The sequence below is a fragment of the Schistosoma haematobium genome, chromosome ZW, assembly GCF_000699445.3.
Source record: "Schistosoma haematobium chromosome ZW, whole genome shotgun sequence".
Taxonomy (NCBI): domain Eukaryota; kingdom Metazoa; phylum Platyhelminthes; class Trematoda; order Strigeidida; family Schistosomatidae; genus Schistosoma; species Schistosoma haematobium.
In genome coordinates, this window is record NC_067195.1 from 83,577,563 (window position 1) to 83,591,212 (window position 13,650).

The 13,650-nt window shown below is 31.4% G+C and overlaps 1 protein-coding gene across 1 annotated transcript in view; it reads right to left on the reverse strand.

The window, feature by feature from the left end:
* Positions 1 to 1,212: 1,212 nt before the first annotated feature.
* The window catches only part of MBNL3 (Muscleblind-like protein 3), a 113,972-nt gene continuing 101,534 nt past the window's right edge, over positions 1,213 to 13,650 (reverse strand). Inside the window, exons 6-7 of the mRNA XM_051212501.1 lie at positions 9,082 to 9,895; positions 1,213 to 5,925 (exon numbers count right to left, since the gene is read on the reverse strand). Coding sequence (XP_051072686.1) covers positions 5,891 to 5,925; positions 9,082 to 9,895 — 849 coding nt within the window. The 3' untranslated portion in view covers positions 1,213 to 5,890. The remainder of the gene's footprint in view (positions 5,926 to 9,081; positions 9,896 to 13,650) is intronic.

Genomic DNA, 13,650 nt, shown 5'->3' on the forward strand with positions numbered 1-13,650 from the left:
GTTCTTATGGTAGACCCTGTTAAGTATCTTCCTAACTAACGATCGTATATCTGTTCATGTTCATATGTTAACAAGACTGAATGGTTTCAAGGTATGCTGGTACGAAGGTGAGATAATCTTATTTCTTAGTTTCAAGTTAAGCATTCCATCATTTCTTATCCTTTACTTTGTCACTCTATTTTCTTTAACAACTAATCTATTTATGTTTTTTTCTTCCATGTTTACTAATGAATATACGGGATATGGTTAACTACACAATACTAAATTTCATTCCTATAAAATATCCAACATCCAATTTTCAACCCTTTTAATATGCATTTTAAAAAAATAATCAAGTCTAATTTCATAATACTTAATACTTCATTCTTAGATAATAGAATGAGAAGATAAAGTTTGGCATTACTATATGATAGATACATTAGCATAGTTCATTTCGAACAATCCCGACTCATATGACAAGTGACAAATTAGAACATAAATATAAACATACATAATGAGGGAAAATCATATGAATTACATCCCTCCAGATATAAGAATCAAATCGATATTTGGTGAAGGTTATATTCACTAGGATTAGTCATATTAACGTAAATGATACTGTAGTGAACAAGAACACAAGTGGGGACAATCGAATGTATTTGATACGAAATTACAGAGCATCTCACTAAAATCTGAGAACCATATAGTAAACCGTTAATTTGCAAAAGATCAGTCCATTGCCTCAGATTTCATTGTTCATGCATTTTCATACCAATTGCTCTCCGTGTCCGTTCTTTCCCTCTCAATCTTCCACTGAAATACATTCTATGCCTGACCACCGTTATATACTACTTGTGTGGATATCAGTAACCCACACCACAATACTACTGAAGACAAGATTAGGCTTCTAAATGGAAAACTGGTAAAAAATGGATATTAAAATCTATAAACGGATTGAAAAAATATATTATGTTGATAATTATTCTTTTGGAATCTAAAAAAGTATGTCTACATGATTCATTGGTTAGTTAAGTAACCATGTGTTGAAAAGAAGGCTAAATCGACTATCAATGCGACGTACTATACAACCATGGTCATTATCATTGAAAAACAAACAAACCTAGACAGCGGGTACACAATTGCGTTAATTCTCAATGTCTTTACGAACTTACATGTATGTACAGCCATATATATATATATATATATATATATATATATATATATATATATATATATATATTGAAGAGTGACTGTAATATCCAAATAAAAGTGGCTGGGAAAACAAATACAGTTCAATGGCCCATTGAAAACAAATGATAAACATCCACCTTTCTCCACTGCAAATATAGTTGATACTGGCCATAGGATTAGTTTGCAGAAAAGTGATCTACGGTCAATACCGAAATTTGCTAAAACCCTATCCCTAAGAAAACTCAATTCCATCTTTTTGTTACAAAAAGAATCTATACTTGCATTAAACCTACCGTGATAAATTTAATTGATTTTACTATTCAAAATAGTATGATGCATATGCATTTTCATTATTATCTCTGCTCTTCCTTATTTTTTAATTTGTTTTGTACGAACCTCGTTCCTCCAATAAATATCCTAACAAACAGTCGAGATTATTCGAAATGTGTTGTTACAACGTAATCTTGAAATAAACTTCAGTTTCTTAACCCCTGATCAAACGACTAAATTTAGAAAAGTTGGATAGTGGCTAGCAGTGCAATCTAGGATGGGGATTTTACCAGATGGGTATATATCACGGTGTTGATGTCTGCACCAGGAATAGAAGCCAGTGCGTTTCAACCTAAACACGTAATTAGTTGTCCACTTAACTACTGATTTCAGATAACCACTGTCTTGTGAAACGAGATTAACTGAAATTATTCGTATCATCTTAGTGATAACACGAATGTTACTAGTTAGCTACTTTTGGTATTTGTTCATCCTTAGCGGATTGCCACGATATCGCCTGATATCCACAGGTAATTTTGGTAAAATTCGATAGAGACCAGCATTGAAACTCAGGTTTGGGATATAGTCCCAATGTGAACAGACAAGTCCCAAATAGGACCAATCGCACATCGTAGATGCAACTGATAACTTGACTAAAATACTCATGAATATCTGATAATATCGAGGAGATCCTCCCAGGATGTACAAATGTTAAAAGTGACTGATCAATTACAGTCCTTAATAACATAAATAAACACCTACAAATTAAAAAGCATCCGTTTTAGTCGCAACTGTCAATTAACATTTTATATCCTTATCACAACTATTTATTACACCAAACTGAACAAATTTCAAAACAAAACTACACAGATCACACATTTTAATAGTCATAACAAGAATGTAAATAATAATAATGATAATAATAATAATATTAGTAAATTATAATTAAAAACACTGAGTAACTTTTGTTAACGTATTGATTTGTTTATTTGATTTAGTTTGAGGCACATGATGAAACTATTTTGAACATTTTCCAATTACTTCTTCATTCGAACTCTTTTCTACACTGATTGATAATCGTTTTCGAAATCAACATCAATTGATGTTACTAGGGCCAATCGTTGTTGTCATAATGGTAATAATAATAATAACTGTCGTGTTAGTGTATGTATGTATGTATGTATGTATGTTTGTAGGTATGTGTGTATGTATATAGACATAATAATAGAAGAATCACGATGAGTCGTCAAAAAAAAATCATTATAACAAACAAAATAATAATGATAATAATAACCACAACGATAACAATAAAATGGAATCCCTCGTCACGAATGTATGGAACATTAAATCATTTACTGATTAATGAGAGGATATATGTTTGTCTGTTCAATATGATCTTGTTAATGTTTAAGAGTTCACACATGCTTACGAGAAAGAAATTGGAACAATTTATTGGAAAGATAGATAGAATCAAGTTTTTTTAATATTTTCATAAAGACAAAAAAGAGGATAGTATGTTTCTAAGTGTGTTTTTGTTTGTCTGTAATTATTATCTTGATTTACATTCAACAATATCAAGGTACTACATACATTTTACACTTTTTCTGATATGAATTACACTTTTTTTTAATAAAAAAAAAACAACCAAACATCAAAACAACATGATCACACCAAAAACAACAAAAGAGAATCAAAGAAAAAATTCATTTTGTTTGTGTTTATTTTTCTTAATTAATGTGAAAAAATCATAATCCAAATTTGATTACATCATGATATCATAAGAAGAACTAAACACTGAAAACACAAGTTAGAGAACAATTAATGAGAAAGTAGATTGAGAAACATTGATTTTTCTTTTAAAACACAATGATTTGAAGAAGTCACATGGAAAGTCGAAATTATTGATCCGATTAATAAACACAACATAATGGTATTAATCTCTGTGTTAATATTCATTTGAATTCAATTCTATGTTGTTTTATGAATTTGTTTATGGGGGGGGGCGGGTATACGAAATGTATTTAGTTGTTTAAATGACTTATATGATTATAACGAATATAATGAGTGGATTTGTATGTGGGTTAATTATTGTAATACAAAATGTAATAATACTTATCTATTTCATATTATAATCCTTATCACCTTTATTATTGCAATAATGACTATCATCATGGATAATACATGTTAGATCATACACACACACACACACACGCACAGATAAACAAAAGAATAAACAAAGAATCATTCGATTAATTAATTAATTAACAAATAACTGAATAAATAGTAGTGAATCGAGTAACGATATCTGTCAGTACTAATACTACTATCAGGAAATGAAATTTGGAATAAAAAATAACACACAAACATACAGATACACATAATCTGAAATAAAATGTTTGTATGATAAATAAATAGACAGACTTCCAAACCTAAGAAGTAACTAATAAAAGTGAACAAGTCACACAAAGAAAAATTTAAAAGGAAAAAGAGAAAACACTCTTCTAGATTATCTCTAACACCTAACCCCTCATTGTTTCTATAGTTGTCATCAATAAAATCGAATAAAGAATTATATAATACTGATCAGTTTAAATGTGTTTTTTTTTCTTCTGATTAAATTCTCGAATCCAAGGGTGTAAAAGACCCCAGGATAAGACTGACGAGTGATGATCAATATGAAAAATTATGAATTATGTTTGAGTGATAAATAACATGAATAAAGTTTCTCATTTAAGGGTTGTTTCCCTACACCCCCCCCTAATTATTTGTCACTTTAAAATTTATTGATTTATTTATTTTATGTTTTGTACGAGCAGGAGGAATTAGTTGTACACGAAATAATTTGTCATTTGGTTTTCTCAACAACAACAACAACAATCAATACCTTAATTCGTTGTAATGGAACAGAAAAATAAAACGTGTCATTCACAGTAATAGTTGCTTCTTATCATTTTCTTTTCTAACAATCATACATCATTTTAAAAAGACAAACAAGTGTAATTCAAAGAACAAAATTTAATAAAAGGCGAAATTGGTTATTGAATGTGGAGAAAAAATGAGAAAAAATAAATAAATAAACAAAGAGAAAGAAGTAAGAAGAAAATTATAACTGAATAAGATAATGCAATATTTACCCATCTGTTAATAAATAAAAACAACATATAAAATCATTCATAAATGTAACACAATAGGTGATTAATTAGTGAATTATAAATAGACCATTCACATATATTTAAGAATATATCATAGAATAAAGTATAATATTCTATACGTGTATATATGTGTATGCATAGATGTACGTGATTGGACAGAAACACATACATACATACATACATGCATACAGAGAGAGAGAGAGAGAGAAATACATCAACAGCACACATAAGACTATCTGTGATATATGTAACGATGACTTTTAAAGAAAGGGAAAATATTAATTCGATAAATCAATGATTATTATAAAACTGAATAAATGAAACATTTAAACATGTATATTATATACATATACATTAGATATTTAATTATTCCTTATTTTATTTGTATTTAGTTACTATGAATGTTTCAATGTTTAATTTGTTATTGAAAAAAATAAAATAAATAAATTTTTTTATTTTTTTAAAAAAAAAAAGTTGTAAAATATATCATAAAACAATAAATGGATAAAGTAACAAATGCTTGAAGGTTTTTATTTTATTTTTTTGGGAATTGTTCAATAGTTTTCTCTTAGTTCAGTTCGTTTCTTCTTCTCTGTGTAAGTGTGCGTGTGTGTGTGTACATATGTGTGTTCAGTTCGTTTCCACCTTCTTTGAAATAAATAAATATCGTTGTATGTATATAGGTAAATAAATAAACAAATAAATAAATAAATATAAATAATAATAGTAATAATAAATTAACCGTTGTAATTATAATTTTAATGGAAGATTCACTTCGGTCAATGAAATAAAAAAGGCGCATTTTTTTGTTGTTGTTGAAAAAAAAAGACAAACAAACATCAAATTAACTTGTTTAGATGAACCAGAACAAGTACACATACGCGCACACACATATACACACACGAACACAACAATAACAGTCAAGGAGAGGGAGAGGGAGAGAGATAGCGTGAGCGTGCACACGATAGTGACTAAAACAAAACTTAAAAATTTTAATACTAAGAATTTTAAATGGTTACATAAACTAGAATCTTATTAGGAATATTATTACCAGGGGGAGGGTTTCTTTGGAAATAAAAATAATCAAAATTGAAAGAAAGAAAAAGAAGAGAAGAAAAAGAGAGAATGTTTATTATAAATATTATTGTTGTACATCCTGTTTAGTTTAGTATCAATGAATCTTTTGTGAATATTATTTGTGTTTAATTGATTAAAAATTCATTGTAAAATGATGGGATTTTCAAAAAATGTATTTCTTTTTATCATTTCAATTGTTTGTTTGTTTGCTTTTTAATTCATTATTGGTAAGAAAATGATGGTATTTCAATATGATCTATAAGAAATAAGGGGAAAATGATTATTGTTAATGATAAATTACAGAGAAATTATAGATGTTACAACTTGATTAGTTTGAGAAAATACTGAAATGAACGATGAGATCAAATTGATCATTTTCCTGATTGAGAGTTATTTTACAAATCTTAACCAAATAACTATTTTTTTTTTCAAAAACGGAACCATTGGTCAACTTACTTAATATGTTAATGTCAATTTTTATTTGTCTACAAAGTATTCAATCTGGATAGTGTAGCTAAAAATTACTATTCATCAGTTAAAAAAATATATCTCATTGAAATCATGGATCGATCTAAGTAAGATCACCATTGAAAACCTAAAAGCATTAAATGGGCGTTTTTACCTGGCATGGAACGCCTTAGAAATGTATATTCATGACCCGTCGAATGGAGATCAAACTCAGGTCATTTGGTTCCACGCATGAACACTAAACCTATAGACTGATTGATTGAAGCTAGAAATTAACACCATTGGATGTTGGCTCAATGGTCTAGATGTTAAGCGCTCGCGCGTGAGACCAAAGTTCTTCGTCATACAAGTTCACAAAAATACATATGGGCAAAGTACGTGCACTCCTTGTTTCACCAACTATCTCCAATACTAATCAGTGTGATAAATAATATTTCTATGACTACTAGTGTGATTATTAATATTATTCGTTGTACTAATGATAATTATCATAATTATAATTGTTCTACTTCTATAGAGGTGACAAATTTCACTTAAATCAGGTATTATTGTCCATTGCCAAATTTCTCCGTTTCTCTGTCATATCTCTTTATTTATTTGAACTATTAAATGATTATCAATGAACTATTTTATCTTATTGTTTCAATAATAATAAAATGGTATATTGCAAATAAGAGAACTTTTGTACAATTATTCACAATCGATAAGATTTCGTTGACATCATGAACCGATCTAATTTAAACTACCGTTGGAGGCCTAGAATCTCTAGACAACATTTGAGCGCGAGACGGAATATTGTGGGTTTGATTAATGAGTGTGGGATCATGGATGCGACATTGCTGAGAAGTCGTATACTATGATGTAATGGCCGTCCAATACTTGAATATTTTCAATAGTTGTTCCACTTAGATCGGTTCATGATTTCAATGAAATTCAACAACCTGTACAACCCCTTACTGACAATAATAAATGTATTTCAAAAAATGGAAATGAGGGTCATAGAACAACCAATAATCTTTTACGTGTAACCATTCACAGACTATAGAAAATAAGTATTATTGTTGTTTACTTCCCAAAGATGTTATGCCAACTTATTTAAGATAATTACCTTCTGTCAGTTCTTTTGCAAAAACTACAGTCTAGCAAGTTTGTTCCATTTTAGAAATCTTTATAAATAGTCACAGTAGTATAAATCATTTAGTACAATTGGTTCACTTCTTGGAACTAAATGTCACTTACTCTTCTCCCACTGATAAATCAGTCCATATACTTCAGACAATAAATAATAACACGAACACTTATTTTAGGAACTATCAATATACATATGTATATCTGAAACTCTTATAGAAAACCATAAGGCTCATAGTTATTATTTGAATAACACTTAATTCCCCTATCTAAACCAATCTTGTGCTGAAATCCCTATCATTTTTCAATGGTTTTTTTAGAATCAAGTTTAATCGAATACTGATAGTTTCGATGTTAAATAAAACAAATTAATGTCACAAGTTCTCAATTTTCAGCTTTGACAACTTCATTATTAGTTATCATAACTGAGATAATGATTGAAATGAAATATATTTTAATTCATAAATGTTACGATTAATAACATGTAAGTTAAACGACTCTATTAAAATCACGAAAGATATATATTTATGTATAAACCAGCTTCCGGCTGAATAGGAAATTAGGAAAAGACGATGGAACTGGATAGGGCATATATTACGCAAGTCATCAAACTGCATCACGAGGCAAGCCCTAACTTGGAATCCTGAAGGGAAACGGAGAAGTGGAAGGCCAAATAACACATTACGTTGGGAAATAGAAGCAGATATGAAAAGGATGAATAACAATTGGGAAGAACTGGAAAGGATTGCTCAGGACAGGGTTGGATGGAGATTGATGGTGGGCGGCCTATGCTCCTCCACGAGGAGTAACAGGAGTAAGTAAGTTAGTAACAACATATAATAACGACGTTTATGCCCGTTCAACTTTGTTAAGATTAAAGTGTTTCACTCATGCTGAAAGCTTTTACTGCCGAATATCTCTATATCAATGTAATAATTTTGATTAGAACCTGATAGTAAAGTTTTAATTATGATTTAATGTAAATATTTATATCAAAAAGTATAACTCCGCGCTGAACTCTTAATATAAGGAATAGCATAGATTGGCATTGATTAACTATTCTATGGAATATTATATTTGCTTTCGATATCAATACTTGACATTATCATAAAATGAAATACATGATCTTTAATCAATATTGAATTTAGTGGTCTTAAATCAATCACAGTGGTGTGGTTTCATAAACCCCGAATTTCATTTCAGATTTCGGGTTTAGTGTCATCCCCTACTTTTTATTATTCGACCTCATTTATTCTTTTCAAAATGTTTTATTTTTGATCTGTAATCTACACCACAAAATAATTTTATGGAGATAACTATTGAACATCGGAAAACATGAGACACATGTTTCGTCTTAATACTGAAGTACTCAACAGCGCGCTGCTAGGACTACGTTATGAATCGAATATAGGAACTTCAAGATGCACAACGAAAGTATGACAAATATTTCCAATATCAGTAACTTCATGAAGTTGGATAACTAACACCTACTGTCATCTTTGATATCTGTCTCACGTCAAATATAGTTGAAATTCCATCGATCATAGCACCTCAATGGAAGTTTGTAAATTCCTCTCAAGGTCGCCCACTACTGAGTACATATTTAGCTTATCACTATGATCGAGATTATTTCCCCATACTGTTTCTTATCCAGTTTATCTATTGCTAGTTACTCTAACTTAGAGGTATATGAAAACTTCAACCGATAGATATTCTATAACAAGTTATCATGTATTATTATTATTACACTACTTTAACTTCGGTATAAAATTAAAATCTATGCCATAATATTGTTAATCCTCAAATAATCACTTACAAGGAGCTTGAAAATAACCTGTGTGATCGGGTAATGCAACAGGAAAATGTGACGACAATGTATTATGCGGTCCAATAACTCGATTTGCCGCTGCAGCAGCGGCTGCTAACGACGCAGCTGCAGCTAGTGATGCCGCTGTTAATGGAATCGGATTCCCATGTGCTCCTGCCGCTGCTGATGGTGGTGCTGGCTGTGGAGGTGGTAAACCCAAACCAATGGAATTTTGTTGTTGTGACTGTTGTTGTAAGCTGAAAAATGCTGCTGCCGCAGCTGCGGCAGCCGCTGCTGTTGCATTCATTGTATTATTATTATTTCCATTGGTACAATTACTCCCTGAACTACCCCCACCATTACTATTACAACCAGTAGCAGTCCCAATTCCAACACAATTATTAGTATTTGATACAGCAGAAGTAACACGTATTCCAGGTGATTGACTATGTTCTTTAATATTCCCTGTTTCATTACTAGTTCCATTTATTAATCCTGATGACCCATTCAACTTGTGATGATGACTATGATGATGTTGATTTTGTTGATGGTGATGATGATGACTGTGATGATCATTTTGTGAATTTAATTTACCTCCATTTACTTGTGTTACTATTCCACATGGAGTATAAATTGATGAAAAATCAGTTTTATTATCTGGTAGACTAGATCGTTTATTTGATAAACCATTTATTGTATTGTTAGTATTAAGTAGATGACGTGGTGTGTTAGTTGATATATGTGTTGGTAAATTTGGAACACCATGTAAACTTGTCATTCCATTAGCTGTAATTGCATTCAAATATGGACTAAATCCAATATTCTAAGAGATAAAATAATAAAGAATAAATATAAAAGTATAAAGTTATATTACTTATTATCAGTATAAAGGTTAGTCGAGATTATTTATGTCAACCCAGGAACTATCAGTCTCGCGCGCGAGCGTTTAACCACTAGACCACTGTTGAGTTCGAATCTCGGGAGGCGAGGTCGTGGATGCGCACCGCTGAGGAGTCCCAAAATGGGACGAAACGGCCGTCCAGTGCTTCCAGGTTTTACATGGTGGTCCAGCTTCAATTGACTTATGATCTCAACGATTGAAATCACTATAATATCCACAAAAACCCTTCTCTGATTATATTTTTTCTATTACACATATTATAATCTTAAAAATATTATTTTCTTATAATAATCAATATGATTCATATCACAGTGTTAATAGATTATTAATTTTTTTTGCTACACTGCCTCCAAATGTCCTGGTAAGGCCGAGGGTGGGGAAAGTCAGCTGTCCCTCTCGAAATGCTCTCAAATGGCTACGTGCATATAGCCACAGCCAGGGAACTCCTACTAACTGCCTTCTCGTGGCATTACTGTTGTTGAGAGGAAGAAAAGCGAATATCCGGCGCTTTAGTCAGGTTGGTGGACACGGAGTTGGAAAACCCTTATTCCAAACCAATGGTGCACATGGGCTACAGTGTCCCGAGGGAACAAATGGCGTATGAACCTATCGTTGGTCACTGGCTACCATGGGACTGCTTCTCCTGACGCTGCTCTACTGCCTTGTGGATCAGACCTCTAGGTCAAAGGCTCCGGGTTTGGCTCCCTAAGAAAACATCTGCTTCAGTATGGGCACCCGGGCAGTATCATAGCCCACACACAAATCAAGTGAATTTTGTGGCGAATATGTATTCGGTGCCCATTTGTATCAATAATTATGTGTTCAAATAAATAGAACTACACTGAAACAGAACAAAGAAAAATGCTATACTATACTAAAAGTTGAAAGATCATTTAACTATGGAAAATATTGATTCATTCTCATTATCTTATAAATAATTTATAAATCAATGAATTATTTTCTTGATTTTTCAATTCATATAAATAGATTACATCTATATGTTGAAGTTTGTAGTTAATTTATTTTGTTTACTTACTAATTTATAAGTAGGATAATGTATAACACATAAATAATCATAAAAGCAATAACACAACTTTCGAATTATCGTAGAAATATCGCTTTGAAAAATGATATTCAGCAACCACCATTCAAAATCAAATAAATAAATCAAGAATTCATAGATATGTTCATCCGAAACTGAATGATCCCTTAATGTTGATGTTCACTCTACGACTCGAATCCAGTATTGTTCGCTTTAAGCGCCATCCCGTCACCCACTTAGCTACTGAGTCCTGATAGCCATTTGTTTGTCCAATGAGATGAAGTTGAAATTCACTTGATATTGTTTGATTGAATATTCCGATTGATGATTTAGTAATGCAATTGATCAGTCTCTTATTGGCATATGTGTTTACTGTGCGTATTTCCTCGATATTGCCTTAATTCAAGTGCATTCTAAGCAAAGATGTATAGTGGCTAGCAGTGGAATCTAGAACGGGCTCTTCGTTCTATTTATATGAAGATTCAATTAAACAATACCAAATGAATTTAGACTCCGCTTCATTGCACTAGCAAGTGGCTAACAAGACTCAGTAGCTAAGTGGATAACATGATGGCATTGGAAGTGAATAGTACTGGGTTCGAGTCCCAAACTGAACATAAACTCTGAGATACATATACATCTAGCTGACCAGTCCCAAATAAGATGAAATGCGCGTCCTGGACTCCAACTGCTAACCACTATCCATCTTTGTTTATAAAACCACTTATTACTTTTATATGTTTTATAATTTTAATCCAAATAATTTTTCCCATAATAACTTAATCAATTTATTAAAATACTAAAATGACAATTCATGTAACCCCAATTTAGAAATCTCCTTATGTAAATGATCATTAAGTAGATTTCAGAAAAGAAATAACTAAGTATATTTGATGAATATCTGTTAGGATGTTATGACAGGATATAAAGTCAAAATTAGATCGATTTAATCATTATGATTTTTATTCAACATTAGTCCCGTTTTAATTCAATTCGATGATTACTCAGTATGTGTGGTGAGCTACTTATATCCATATAAGTAGTATATAACGATGGTCAGACATAGAATGTATTTCAGTGGAAGATTGAGAGGGAAAGAACGGAAACAAAGAGCAATTGGTATGAAAATACATGAACAATGAAATCTCAGATGATGGTCTGATATTTGCAAAAAGAACAGTCAAGTTTGAGACAATTGATTAATATTTTGAAAATTAACTATTTACTGTATGGTTGTCAGATTTTAGTGAAATGTTCTGTAATTTTGTGTCCAGATACACTCGGTTGTCCAACTCGTGTTCTTATTCACTGCATGTATAGTATTTGTTTCGTTTTCCCCTATGACATTCTATTCTGTATAACATACGACATTCTCGTATGAACTGTTTTTCATATATGTGGTTTATTCTGATTATTAATCAAAAATGGATGTAAAAACCAATATATAAATGAGTGTATTTCCGACTAGACTGTGTCAGGATCGCTCGTGCTTCTGGCTGGTTGCGGAATATATTTCCCCGTTTCGAACTTCTATTTCTCTCTCTAGTTAGCTGAGCTGGGACGCGTCAGAATAGCTAGCTTATTGGTCTTTTGTCACAGAGTCTTTGTTCCGTTCACAGACTAGGTGAACACGTGATCTCTCCAAACATAGCACCATAGAAAAAATCAAATAATCATTCCTTTATAAAATAATTAATCTAATTAATATGATTATGATTTATTTATGAGTTAGAAAAAAAATAATAATAAAGAATCAGATAGTGAATTAAAGATCATAAAACAATTAATTATTTCAATAGTCGAGATCATGAGTCAATTGAAGCTAGACCACTATGGAAAACCTGGAAACATTGGACGGTGGTCAAGCGCGAGGTTGGTAGGTCCTGCGAGGCGAGGTCATGGGTGCGCACTGCCGAGTAGTCCCAAAATAGGACGAAACGGCCGTCCAGTGCTTCCAGATTTTCCATGGTGATCTGGTTTCAATTGACTCATGATCTCAAGTAGTGAAATTACTACCATCTCCACAAAATCCCTTCTGATACAATGAATTATTATTATCTTCTAGCTATCTGGATAAGAAACCTTCAAAATGATAAAAAACATTTTCAGCTATTAATTCAGTATTTAATTGAGATGGATAAACTTTTGATGTAAAAATAATTTGGTGATATCTATGTTTACAGCTTTTTCTTTAAAGTAAATTTATATATTAACTTATGAATAGGAATGTAAGGGTTTGATTTTTTCTATTTCCTATAACGTATATGTAGTGTCGGTTACTATGTTAAGTTTATATAACTTATTCTAGCTTCTGGACAGGTCAATCTATTCATTCTTCCATAGTCACATTTAAGCCTTGTTAATTATTCACTTATCAACTTTGACTGTTCTTATGTAAGCATGTATGTGTGCATTTCTTATCCTACTCATCACATGTCGGTAACCTATTTTTTGTCTGACTATAAATATCGATTCACACTTGGTTGGCTCACTCTCCTTTTCTACTATGTGCCATTTTGCTTCGCTTATTTCCTTTCGTCCCTCTGACTGTCATCCTAGATCAATGATTGTACAAAATATACATATTCTTGTACTTGACTTATTTAATCCGATTATTCACTAATATGACTTAAGT